The following is a 13527-nucleotide window of genomic DNA, read 5'->3' as shown; positions in this document are numbered from 1 at the left end:
AACCAGACAGCTGTGCTGTCTGGTAGGCTTTAACCTAAAAAAAGCAATTCTGAAAAAAAAGATTTCTAGGTGGAGCCTTTGACAGAACACTTAGATCGCATAAAAAACACAGTGGCAGCTCCTCCGCTATGGCGGAGGAGCGTCGCCCCACTGCTCGTTGAGCAGTGCAAAAAAATTAAAATAAAATGATAATAACAAGACGTTATTCTCATTTTATTTTTCTGTGCGACTCAAAGCCAGGTTAGGACGGGGCAGGCTGGGCTTGTCGCCGTTGGAGGGAGGGGGAGATTTTTGCACTCTCTAAGTGCGCAAGACGGTTTGGTCAGACCTATTGGCTGGCCAAACTGTCATGGCGCACTTAGCATGTTCTCCACCTGGCTGTGTTGCACAGCTGGGTGGAGAACATGCCCAGGCTCTCAGGCACTGCCTGAGTGGTCAAACAGGCTGCACACACAAATTACAATGCTGCACATGAAGAATTGTGATTGGCTGGGAGAGTCTGGGAATATGGGTGTTTCCAGTGCTGCCAATGCCGAGACTGAGGTGAGGCAGAGGCGGCGTTGACAGGTATTTTATTTTCATCACTCCCGCCTCACCACCCCTGTTCCGTGGCAGCCGCCACTAAAAAAAAACACCTCACACATGGGTGATGCTCACAACTGCCTTTTATTACACTTTCTTACAGAGATTATGCACAGACTCTGATACTAACTCAGGAGCCATGATGTAGTAGTTTCTCTGTAGGGCTTGACTTCCTTAAAGGTTCCGGTGTCCCAACTTCTGCAAAAAAAAAAGAAATACAGTTTTATTCTTTTATTTACACTTTTATACATTGTGTCCTTCAAATCAGACATGTCAGATATTTTTGTGAGGCCTGGGTCAACATTCTCTATCAGGGCCCAAAAAGACCGTTTTACAAATTAAAAAAACAATACCCAGCCGAGAAAGAGCAAACACTGCAGATAATTCGTTGCTATCTAATAGTATTAGCCGTTTTAGCTGCCCAATCATGAATAAACAGAATAGACTTGCTTCAAAATCTAGGAATAAATGAGCACGGTACCCTGAAATGTGCAATAATGAAATATGAAAATAATGACCCCTCTGGCCACCCCTTCTCGTGGGCCTGTTTCAAGTTTTCATGCGTATCTTACATTTGTTTTATGTTAGCTTACCATAGCTTAAGTTGTATTCTGGTTCCTTGAGTTTGATCGATACATTTACAGCTGCTTTATGATTGGTTCTGTAGCATCGATCAAACAATGGTTTGTCTGCCAACATCTTGCACAAGTACCTCTGTCTCAATTGAACAGTCTTAATCAGGCAGCCTCATGCTCACAGTTTGGAAATGGACATGGTTGGAGCTTTTCAAAGAGCTAGCTTACCTTTATTTTTACGGTAGGAATGGGATATGAAATCAGCAAACTTCATGGGGAAGAAAGAGATGGGGTTTCTATAGCTGTTGGCCGCGTTGAGTAAAAAAAAAAAAAGACAAATAGGTGCAATTGAACAGTGGGGGGCTGCCTTTGCACAGTGAGGAATTGCACATTGTGCATTAATTCCACATTGGGAAAAAAGCGACAAAACCAACAATTTCATAACTTACCGGTACGTCTGTAATGCGGAACCTAGAGGAGCTTTCCACATGAGATACCTCTGATTTTTGTGAATGGAGAAAATTCGTAATTCTGCACCCGTGTGCAGGAGTACTTTTACAGCCGCAGATTTATTATTACATGTGTTAATCCGGCCCCATGTTTTCAACCATTTTCTAAATTCAAACAAGAATCCATTTAACGCCTTACTTGTTTCTCATAGGATCTGATTTTTAATATAGCTCTGGTGGGGGTTGGGAGAGCTGGGGTGGGGGAATTCAACTGTCACATAAACATTATCTGGCCTCCTTAAAACCTGGCATCAGTTATGTTCTGGTGAAAACTGTGCATTTGAATAGATTGCATTCACCTCAGAATGAATACAGGCTAGAAAGACCTGCTCTGCACTCGAGGGTGTATCTGTGAGGAGACTGTGTCAATTGTCGGGGGCAAGTTTGTTCTCCAAGATAGGGCTAGCAGTTCATTTTTCAGACAGATATTTCTAATTGTCTGCACTTCAGCCCTACATTCTGCCTTTTGGTTTTGTTCTTTAGAGCTGCAGAGAACTGTGAGTTCCGGAAGGGTTTAGCTCAGTCAGACCACACATGTGACCTCGAAAATGTAGAGAAGGAAGCTAGATACAGGAAGGCTACAATAACATGCATTGACACACGTTGGTCAGCCTATCTTATAATGAATAATGTGCGAGTGTGAAAATATACTGTGTTTATAGTTTCGTAACTTTAGGTGTGTGCAGATGATACTAGTCTGGCTTAGTCTCGGCATTGACAATTTCATGTGGAATTCTGGCTTCCTCATGTGACCACACAGACTGATCCTGGACAAATCACTTTAGGCCTCATTTAGCATTAGGGGGAGCAGCCTAGTCAACATCAGTGATGGTCTGACTCACGGTCCACCTCCCTCACTATTTAGACTCTGGAGCAGCTCTGTGTTTACACCAGCTGAGACCCCACTAGCTCCTGCAGCATAAACCATTACACTGATATCCCGCCTGCAACAGGACCCTCATGTACAAACCATGGACGTCAACACTATTCAGGGCTGGGTGATATCACTCATGATCCCTAGCCAGCACTGTAGTAGTAGTAGTAGTAGAAAGCTTTATTCGATTTTAGTACAAATATAAAATCATAAAAGCGACAGTCAATATATACAATTTCATTTACATCAAATGTTACACAGTAAAAAAAGTATTAAACAAAGTGTGTGAACACACGTATAATAAAGCTTTACATCCATACTATAATTCTAACAGCTAAAAATGCAGAAATAGGCATATCGGTCAATTATGATCTAGTTAATCTATAAAATTTCCATTAAATTCCAAAGTGGCTCGGATTTTCAGACATGTTTTTAAGTACATGGCTATACCTTTAGCAATTGATACTGAATCTAAGAGTTGTAATGCCATAAAGGCAGGACGACATCTTCTCAGACCAAGGGTCGATAGGATAGGAATAATCCATTGTTTGCGTGGTACTACATAATATTTACAGAACATCAATACATGTATATTTGACTGTTCAGAGGTACCATCACATGGACACTGAGTGATGGGAATTGACCAGTCCTGTCTCCCTGGAAATATAACCAATCGAAAAAACAAATTAAATCTGAACCGGGTCAACAGATACTTTTCATAAGTTGTCAAACAGAAAGTAAGATACGGCTGTATGCCCAAGGAGCATTGAATGGTTAAAATATGACAGTTTGTGACTTTTTGGGATTCTTGGGCCAAGCGAATTTCCCCCAGATGAGATAGACATAACAACCGTAGGGCCTTTCTAGTAATAGTATTTAAAGAAGCCGGGTCATTAAAGTATATAGGGAAGTTCAGGTCCTTTAGAAAGTTATGGACATATAGTAACCATGGGACATTCGACCAGTTATCTAAAACCAGACAATCTTTAATTAGTGAGCGGGTCAGGTGACACTGCTCTGTCGTCCAAATACGATGCCACAATAGTATAGGCTGGATTTTTATATGGTCTTCGATATATTCTATGCCTAGTTCCATGTGACATGCGTAGGTTGGAGAGGACTGGGGGACGGCCAAGAGGTAACGAATAAAGGTGTTCTTGACCTTTTGTAAATTTGTCACAGGTACATAGCCCCACACCCCAGCGCCATATATAGCTGCACTATGACATTTGGCGTGGTATATTTGCAAAAGTTCTTTGGGGGGCGGCTTACCTATTTTTCGGGAAAAGGCAATCAGTGCGGAAGAGGCTCTTAGGAATAGGAGGTATCTACTATCGGTGGCCGATTTCCAGCAGGAGGTATTATCAAAAAGAATACCTAAATAGGGATAGGTCTTGGTACAATCCAATTTTGCATTATCAATACAGATCGATTTTTGCTTAGATTTCTTTTTCCCGAAATGCATCACCAATGTTTTCTTTATGTTGACCTTAAGGTCCAACGAGGCCATGAATTTGCAGTATGAATTTAATTTGATCTGAAGCTGGACTGGGGTTCAGGCCATAACTACTGCGTCATCCGCATAGAGTAACACAGGGATCGGACGACGGGCGATAGATGGAAGGTCCTGGCTCTCTTCCAACATGGCCTTCTCAAGGCCATTTGTATATAGGTTGAATAGAAAGGGAGCCAGGACACACCCTTGTCTGACTCCCCTAGTTACTCCAAACGGATGAGTAAGCTCCCCATTTACCCCGAATCTTACCCTTGCCGAAGCGCCTGAATACAACTCTCGTAAAAAGGATGTTATACAGGGGTCCACGCCCATTTCCGCCAGGATTGACCACAGCCTAGAGTGTGATACGCAGTCAAAGGCTGCGGTCAAGTCCACATATACCAGATGGAGATTGCCTTTCTTTGCCTGTACATATTTTCCAACTAAGAGTGAGAGGTTCAAAGCCTGCTCTAGAAGTACCCAAACCCTACTGGAAACGATATTGCAGGTCTGTCATGATGTTGTTGTCTTTAGACCAGACCTGCAATCTCTCTAGGATCAACCGACCAGCCACTTTGCCAAGTGAATCCAGGAGGGAAATGGGCCTGTAACATGATGGATTATTACGATCTCCCTTCTTGAAGATAGGGAGCAAGATGGAAGTGGACAGGTTGCTATACGTCCTCCTTTTAAGGCGGCCTCAATTACTCTAGTTAGTACCGGTGACCAGAGCTCCTGGGTGTGCGTATAGATGTCCAAAGGCACACCGTTAGGCCCAGGTGCTTTCCCGGTCTTTGAAGAAGACAGAGCCTTAATTACCTCTTCATGGCTAAAAGAAAGTTCGATAGGGTAAGGCGGAAGGTAAGGATTTATACAGTATTGTGAATTGTCACCCTCAAAAATCTGGGAAAAATGGGAGACCCATTCCTCTGCTGGGATCGCTACTACCACGCTAGGGCCATTTCTAATTGTATTAAGAAAGGGGGAGTTAACCACTTTCCAAAACTGTAAGCTGTCTTTCCTATTACAGCTCTCGTGGAGCTTCTCCCAGAGCTCTTTTTTCCTCTCTTTTTTACATTCTTTTTTCGCCTTGTTATAGAGTTTTCTCAGAGTTCTAATCTCTGTTAGATCCCTCTCTGTTTTATGTAAAGCTATTTTTAGGGCAGATAGAGTTTTACGACAGTCTGAGTTAAACCATCCTTTTTCTTGTTGGGCAATCTGTTTTTGTTTACGGAGAACCTCCTTACTGATCACATTGGTTATGTCTGTAAAAATTTTCAATATTTCCTCAGCTGTGGAGAGGGGGTTTAGACATACTTCCAACTTAGGGAGGGATTTAATAATAATTTTTTGAGTAATGATGTCTGGATCAACTTTTGCCCATTTTACTGAGTACCCATTACTTTTATTCAGATTTAGAGGTTTCTGGTTCAACAGACCCAAATTGTCAGTTAGGGAAGGTCCAAACGAGGCTCTAATACTCAGACTGTTTGGATAGTGATCACTACTCGCATCATCTCCTGTACGGAATGATTGCAAATCATCCTTCATATGGATCGAAGTTAGAATAAAATCAATTATTGTGCTACAACCCCTACCGTGGAAAGTAGGTGAAAAATTGATAGATGGTACAACTAACTCATTGGCGAAGCCCAATCCTAACATAAAAAGTTTCTCATTTAAAGCATTCCCGACATTTGAGTGAACAAAATGGGTTAAGGGACTCCCCTCCTCATCCACAATACCACATTTAGATTTTAAATGTTCACTACATAGGGGAGTGTTGAAGTCCCCACCCCAGATTAACTTAATTGGATGAGAAAGACTATACGCCCGCTGCTGCTCTACAATTGCAGTTATCTTATTAACACTTTTCACCAATTCAAGGGGTAACATGTTATTATAGAAGTTTATCACTAAGTACTTGGGTCCTCGCTCTGCTGACAATTCAACTACTTGATAGTTCTCTTCGGATACTATTACAGTAATTTTCTTAAGTAAAAGGGTGTTAGCTATGTAAATTGATAGGCCACCCTTTGGTCTGCCCGAAGGCGAGGGACAGGCGCTCGAGAAATACAGTCTGTAACCCTGTAGTTTATTTATTTATTTATTTTTATTTTGAAAGTTTTATATAGCGCGAACAAGATCTTTGCAGATATCAGAGCGCTTTACAAAGCATGGATACCAACAGGAGAGTAGATAACAGTCCATTGGGTATAGCGTGGTTGCAGGTATAAGTGGGGTGAGGTAGGTACATGGGGGAGCATAGTAAAACAGGTACATCAATAATGCTAATAGTTGGATTTCGGATTCTGACCATGTTTCCTGACAGCATACTACAGTGTGGTTTCTGACTATTTCTAGCCAGTTAGGTTGCTCAATCTTGGTCCGCAGACCTGCAACATTCCAGAATATAATTGAAAGAGTCAGGGGGCTCGGCTTTGAGACCTTAGTGAAGTTTTGCCACTTTGTGTTCTGAGGTTCAGCTTGCTTTTTAGGCAGTGGAGGGGCGTTATGATGTAAAGTATAAAGCCCTTCAGAATGGGAACCAGCATCATTGACATTATTTTGAACAGCTTTTTTATATAAAGAGTTAGCTTTAGGATCTACAGAGGGAAAGACCGTCGCCGCGGTCTGATTTTCGGTCGGTAGAAAAGGGACCTGAATTTGATCGCTAGGCTCGACTATCTGGGCACAATTGTCCGGAGCTCTATTTAAGAGGTCCGATTCAACAGTGAGCACGATACGATATGCCTTCTTCAAATTACGCTTTACCGCCACGGTCGCCTTACCCTGAAGGTGTGAGTCGTGACAATTTGATGAAATTGGAGTATGTAGTCACTCATTATCATCTAAACCTGATAGGGTGTTATAGCGGTTTTGAGTGGGAATCGTGACGGGTCTCACGGACGGGGGGTGGTTAAATCTCCGTCCCCATGTGTGACTACCTGTCCATGGCGAGGGATAAGGATCCCGACAAGGCCTGACTGAATCAGCAAATTGATGGGGCATAGATCGATGCCAGTTCGCCTGATATGTTAAAAAGGGCCTAGATGAAACTGCCTGCTGGTATGGTGGAAGTCTGGGGTACTCCATAAATCGATCAGAATATGATCTATTAGGCGGAATTACCTCATCGAATAAAGATCTTATTTCGTCCGACTGGAATTTAGTCCAGGGCTTAGTGTTAGTCGGAAGGACCAGGTTTTTGGGGTAAAAAAACATAAGATCACGGGCTATAATTTCATTCGCACCGTTTGGGGAGGACCACTCAAGAATGTGTGTAACTGCCCTAGGGTCCCTAAAATTTATTATCACAATATCCCCCGTAATGTTTTTTATGCTGGGACCTAACCAGGGAAGACGTCTCACATGTAAAATTTCTCCGTTTACATGTGGAGGAAGTGAACGATTTTTTCTTGACCAAAAAATTACCTTATTCTTTAATTGGTTATAGTTTTCATTTATGTTCTTTTTACCGTCTAACCCTTCCTCCAAGGGCGGGACTCCAGTAAGTACCACCACTAATGGTAGTGCTTCTGGAGGCAGATCTACGTTTGGCCTCTTGTGGATGATCGACCTTACAGGGGTTTCACGGACAGTGGTTTTATCAGCACTAATTTGAAAATTTTGCTTGCCCTTTTGTACTCCTGCGCTAACGCTGCTTTTATCTAATGTCAATGGTGCTTTGCTTAATGTTGGATTTTGAGCTACCAAAGTAAGAGTCTTAGCAGTTGTAGTAGCCAATAAGTCTATACTATTAGACAAAGCCTCCTTCACAACCGGTGCTACGGGCGGAGGATCAAGAGTCTTTGTTCCTCCTTTGATATCAGCTAATGATTGTTCCAAGTTACCCAGTTGTTGTCCTATATTTTGTAGCCTCTCTACCAAAGGTAATATAAATGATCTGATTAATTTTTCAATATTTGCCATTAAAAGGGTACCTAATTGGTCGAGTGTTGGCGGAAATATTTCAGAAAACAGAACAGGGGCCACTGGTATAGGGGGAGCGGGATTTTTTAATTTAGTACAGTCTATATGATTTGATTTATGAATTTGCGGTCTATTTTCTCCTTTCTTTCTTTTTTGGGGGGGGGGGGTCCTTTGTGCCTGAGATGTGGCAGAGCTTGTGTGTCGCTGTTAGCAGTATTGACCACCAGAGGTGGTGTTGCTGACAAACCCCCAGCCGCTTGAGACATAAGTTCTGGGGAAAACAAAAGATCTATAAGAAGGTCGTTGGTTGTAGCTATCGGTGAGGGAGAGTTTTGTAGAAGTAATGGGATGCCATTGCTGTTAGTGGGGGAGACTTCATTGCCAACATTTACACAATCAGTAGAGGGTAGTGGAGACAGGGACTGTTGTATGGAGCCCAGTGAAGACCGCTTGTTCTTTATTAATTCAATCGAACGACGTCTATTGGCCCGTCGTTCAGATAGGGTAATATTTCTCTCTATCGCCACTGAGCTCTTTTTAAAGTACTTATCCAGGGTTGCCTGTTTTTCACTACCACCCTCCATGCTAGGATTTGATTGAACAGGAGAGATCATTTCATCCACCTAATACACAAAATGCACTAACACAAACACAATGTATTTATAAATTGGTCACAATAGTCAATACCTGTGGGCGAATTTAACACCGAGGTGTGAGTAAAAGCCTTCTAAAACATGTAACACCGGGAGGGCTTAGATCGACTTTTGGGCACCCCAATGACAGTTCCCAACACACACGAAAAAGGGGGGGGACCCGGGCCGGGCTCTTCCGGCCTCTGAGGACCTCAGAGGACCCGCCCTTTGCCCGGGCTTCGCCCCGGGCCGCGTCCCGCGCGCGTCCCGCGTGCGCGCGGCCCAGTCTGCTCAAATACGTCTGTGAGGTGGGGGCGGGAAGAGGACCAGCTGTGGCGAGTTGGGATCCGCACAGCCCGCTGGTCCTCGCAGTCCCGCAGGGTCAGGTAGGGAACTTAGGCACCGCTGCAAACTTCTTTCCACGAGCGGCACCCGCAAAGCGGGTGCCACGAGAAGTAGCCTCACAGACCCAGGAGCAATTCAAGTTGACAGCATAGTCCAGCAGCAACCCACACAGAGATCAGGAGGTAAAGACGCTCTCTCGATGCAGGGGAATCCAAGAAATGAAATTCAGCTCGCACTTTTCAATACGTCTGTGAGGTGGGGGCGGGAAGAGGACCAGCTGTGGCGAGTTGGGATCCGCACAGCCCGCTGGTCCTCGCAGTCCCGCAGGGTCAGGTAGGGAACTTAGGCACCGCTGCAAACTTCTTTCCACGAGCGGCACCAGCGAAGCGGTTGCCACGAGAAGTAGCCTCACAGACCCAGGAGCAATTCAAGTTGACAGCACAGTCCAGCAGCAACCCACACAGAGATCAGGAGGTAAAGACGCTCTCTCGATGCAGGGGAATCCAAGAAATGAAATTCAGCTCGCACTTTTCAATACGTCTGTGAGGTGGGGGCGGAATGAGGACCAGCTGTGGCGAGTTGGGATCCGCACAGCCCGCTGGTCCTCGCAGTCCCGCAGGGTCAGGTAGGGAACTTAGGCACCGCTGCAAACTTCTTTCCACGAGCGGCACCCGCAAAGCGGGTGCCATGAGAAGTAGCCTCACAGACCCAGGAGCAATTCAAGTTGACAGCATAGTCCAGCAGCAACCCACACAGAGATCAGGAGGTAAAGACGCTCTCTCGATGCAGGGGAATCCAAGAAATGAAATTCAGCTCGCACTTTTCAATACGTCTGTGAGGTGGGGGCGGGAAGAGGACCAGCTGTGGCGAGTTGGGATCCGCACAGCCCGCTGGTCCTCGCAGTCCCGCAGGGTCAGGTAGGGAACTTAGGCACCGCTGCAAACTTCTTTCCACGAGCGGCACCAGCGAAGCGGTTGCCACGAGAAGTAGCCTCACAGACCCAGGAGCAATTCAAGTTGACAGCACAGTCCAGCAGCAACCCACACAGAGATCAGGAGGTAAAGACGCTCTCTCGATGCAGGGGAATCCAAGAAATGAAATTCAGCTTGCACTTTTCAATACGTCTGTGAGGTGGGGGCGGGATGAGGACCAGCTGTGGCGAGTTGGGATCCGCACAGCCCGCTGGTCCTCGCAGTCCCGCAGGGTCAGGTAGGGAACTTAGGCACCGCTGCAAACTTCTTTCCACGAGCGGCACCCGCGAAGCGGGTACCACGAGAAGTAGCCTCACAGACCCAGGAGCAATTCAAGTTGACAGCACAATCCAGCAGCAACCCACACAGAGATCAGGAGGTAAAGACGCTCTCTCGATGCAGGGGAATCCAAGAAATGAAATTCAGCTCGCACTTTTCAATACGTCTGTGAGGTGGGGGCGGGAAGAGGACCAGCTGTGGCGAGTTGGGATCCGCACAGCCCGCTGGTCCTCGCAGTCCCGCAGGGTCAGGTAGGGAACTTAGGCACCGCTGCAAACTTCCTTCCACGAGCGGCACCCGCAAAGCGGGTGCCACGAGAAGTAGCCTCACAGACCCAGGAGCAATTCAAGTTGACAGCACAGTCCAGCAGCAACCCACACAGAGATCAGGAGGTAAAGACGCTCTCTCGATGCAGGGGAATCCAGCACTGCGCTAGGCGAGGTTAGGTAGTTCCATGTAGGATAAACGCATAATAGTCCCCACACTGAGGGAGAAAACTCCTTGCGTGTCAGAGATCACCCCCACGCCTCCATGGGAATCACAAAATATGAGGGCGGTCCCTTGCCTCATAGCTGGAGTGGACCTCAGCGGCCATAGCTTGGGTAGGCATGAATGGCTGATGGGCTGCCCACCAAGGACCAATGGCCCATTAAACTGTTTGTTATAAAGTGCAAAAGACAATCTCGAACATATACATTACTTTTGCTGGTATCATTTAGGGAAAGGAAAGATTGAATTGTAATTGAATCTCACCTTCCTTTCCATTCCGGAACATGAATAAAGCACACCAATAAGTAGGGGGAAATATAACAATACTTCCCAACATGGCTGCCATAAACAGACATTACCGGTACATCTCAGGTGGCCTGTTATCATTTTAACAGAACGGTAAAAGGATTTCTCAGCAGGACCGACATGTTTTGAAGGGACAGTACAAGTACTTATCATCAGGCCTATTTATATTATTTTTCATCAGTGTTTGTACTTTTCTTTCCAAAATTACAGTCCAAGCAAGGAGGCTTTGCTTTGAACAGCTTCAACCCTTAATTTCTCAGTCGGTTTGCCATACATGGATAAGTACTATAATTTGCCACCAGGGCAGGTAATCCTTTATTTAGCAAAAGAGTATCAGTACACCTTTATAAGAAGTGCAGCACATCTCAGTATGGCTCCAGTACTGTTAATGTGACAGTAATAGGGCTAGTGCACAAGATAAGGATACTTGATGGAAACTCAAATCTCTGCTACATCCACTGGGATGGACCTTTATTTTGAGCTGAGACTAAAATCATAAATTCAGCAATATGACAATGACAGAATTTTCCTCTCAGGAACGACAGAGAAGGATAATATTGCAATCATGAAGGGTTGTTAACAAATTAGTAAAGTTACAATCTGAAGTTAACTCAATTAAGCATAAATCAATAATCACCTGAATACAGCATGTCGGAATATAATCCTGGCAATTCAAATTGGCAAATGCAAGTGCATTCCATTAAAGACAGCATATGCAAAGTAGGGGTGGGAGGCAAACTCCGCTCCGACGGCAGAGTTTGCAGAGTTTTGCCGCTCTGCGCTCCATTTGGTGCATGGAGTTTGGTGCAAGAACTCCGCCTATCGTCGGCAGAGCAGAGTTTACGGGTGTGCTGCATGAGTCGCCAGTTGCCGCTCACCCATAGTGTAAATAAGGCCCATCTGACAGATCTGCCTAGCTAGAGAGAATCAGCCTTCATCCAGTGGGAAGAGAAGACGGGTGGAAACAGATAGAAGTAGGGAGGCTGTAAGACGGTCCTCCTGGCCCAGAACCAGATCATGAAAAACAAAAAACAGCCAATGCATATTATCTTCAAGGTATAAGATGATGCAGAGGGGAGGCGTGGCTTGAGCGCCGATGGGGACGGCGGCGTGAGCCCAGAGCTCCGCGCCTGACCCCGGGATTACTCCTGTTTTACACTCCTGGTAACAGCCTCTGACAGCGGATCAGAAATCGGAAGGTCGGGGGCTCGTTCCGCGATTAATTTTGTGGCTGCGGAGAGCTCCGTTGCGGAATCGGAGCTGTTTGAAGGGCCGGCAGGACGAGATGAGGTCCTGTAAAATGGCGGCGGCCACCGAAGGTCCCCGCTGCGGATCACCGTGAAACTTGAAGCTGGCAGCTTGCGGGATATTGAATGAGCAGTATCCTGGCGAGCAGCGGGGAGCGGCCGCCGCATGAGACCTGGAGACCGGAGGGCTGCTGCTGATATGCGAGTAACGCTGGACACTGATCCGAAGTGAGGGGCCGATGCTGCGGTGTAAAATGGCGGCCAGCTGGGAGATTACCAAAGAACCACTGCCTACGAGGACCTGCAGCCGGGGGGAGCTTAGATCGTCCCACGGCGATTAATGAAACCGGACGGGTGTTGTGCCTGCTCAACTGCTGATCGGAGGAGCATTGGCCAACTGATACATGCTGGTGAGGCTCGACTCGTGGGCTAGGGGCTGCTGTTTGCACACGCTTGGAGGATCTTGGTGTCCAGCGGGGTGCCGGACTACTGGGAGGATAGCGGAGGTAGCGAGGAAGGTGGCGGATAGCTAGCGGCTGTACCCTCCTTGAGGAGCGGGAGGAGCTGGGGCTACAGACCTCCGCCTGGAACCACGGAAGCGGTGATCAGTACGGAACCGCAGCGCTATATTGGTGTCAGGCGCGGTTCTGATGGTGCGAGCGCTGAGTGCTGCGGTAGGATTTGGCGGCTGGGGTCCCCTGCCCTGACCCTTTGCGCTAACGTATTGGAGAAGCGCTGAGGAACCACAGGCCGGGGAGAGGTAGTGGAGCCTGCCTGGACTGCTGGATGACACGCTGACCCCGTGTAGCCCCCTTGCCCTGAGGCGCTACATTGCGGAATTTACGAATGCGTGTACCGGGAGTGAACTGGCTACAGGGGCGGTCGCGGGGCACGCTGGTACTCCGGGGAAGTGCTGAGGAGGCACGGGCATGTGTGAGGGTGCAGAGCCTGCCTCAACTGATCTGTTGCCGTGCTGAGCCGGCAGGGATAACAGCGACCTGGGCGCCGATGAAGGGGGATGCCCTGGAGCTGAAAGAGTGGGAGCGCGGATTCTTGGAGTGCCGGGAGAGCGCAGAATCAGCTGACATGGCCTAAAATACCCTGATAGCCGGGGGGGGGGTACAGATGACAACTGCATGGTGAGAGCCTGCCCATGGGGCGAACCGTGGTGGGGACACTGAAGGAACTGAATGCTGTATATACGGCCAAGTTGGGGCTGTGGATGGCTCGTGACCGCTGCATTGTAGGCCCTGGTATCGACAGGGGACTCCATCGAGTATAACGGATCGG

General features: G+C 46.8%; 1 protein-coding gene across 6 annotated transcripts in view; it reads right to left on the bottom strand.

Annotated features, from left to right (window-relative positions):
- Positions 1–647: 647 nt before the first annotated feature.
- LOC144819281 (uncharacterized) overlaps positions 648–13527 on the bottom strand; it is a 752536-nt gene continuing 739656 nt past the window's right edge. For 4 of the 6 annotated variants that reach the window (XR_013607256.1, XR_013607259.1, XR_013607257.1 and 1 more), the window contains one exon: positions 648–780. Coding sequence is in view for 2 of the 6 variants with exons in the window: in XM_078677246.1 (XP_078533372.1) it covers positions 757–780 (24 nt within the window). In the remaining 4 variants the exon portion in view is untranslated. The remainder of the gene's footprint in view (positions 781–13527) is intronic. The other 2 variants (XR_013607258.1, XM_078677247.1) reach the window with 1 other exon arrangement.

The sequence above is a fragment of the Lissotriton helveticus genome, chromosome 2_1 (genome assembly GCF_964261635.1).
Source record: "Lissotriton helveticus chromosome 2_1, aLisHel1.1, whole genome shotgun sequence".
Lineage (NCBI taxonomy): Eukaryota > Metazoa > Chordata > Amphibia > Caudata > Salamandridae > Lissotriton > Lissotriton helveticus.
This window is presented reverse-complemented; position numbering and strand designations above follow the sequence as displayed.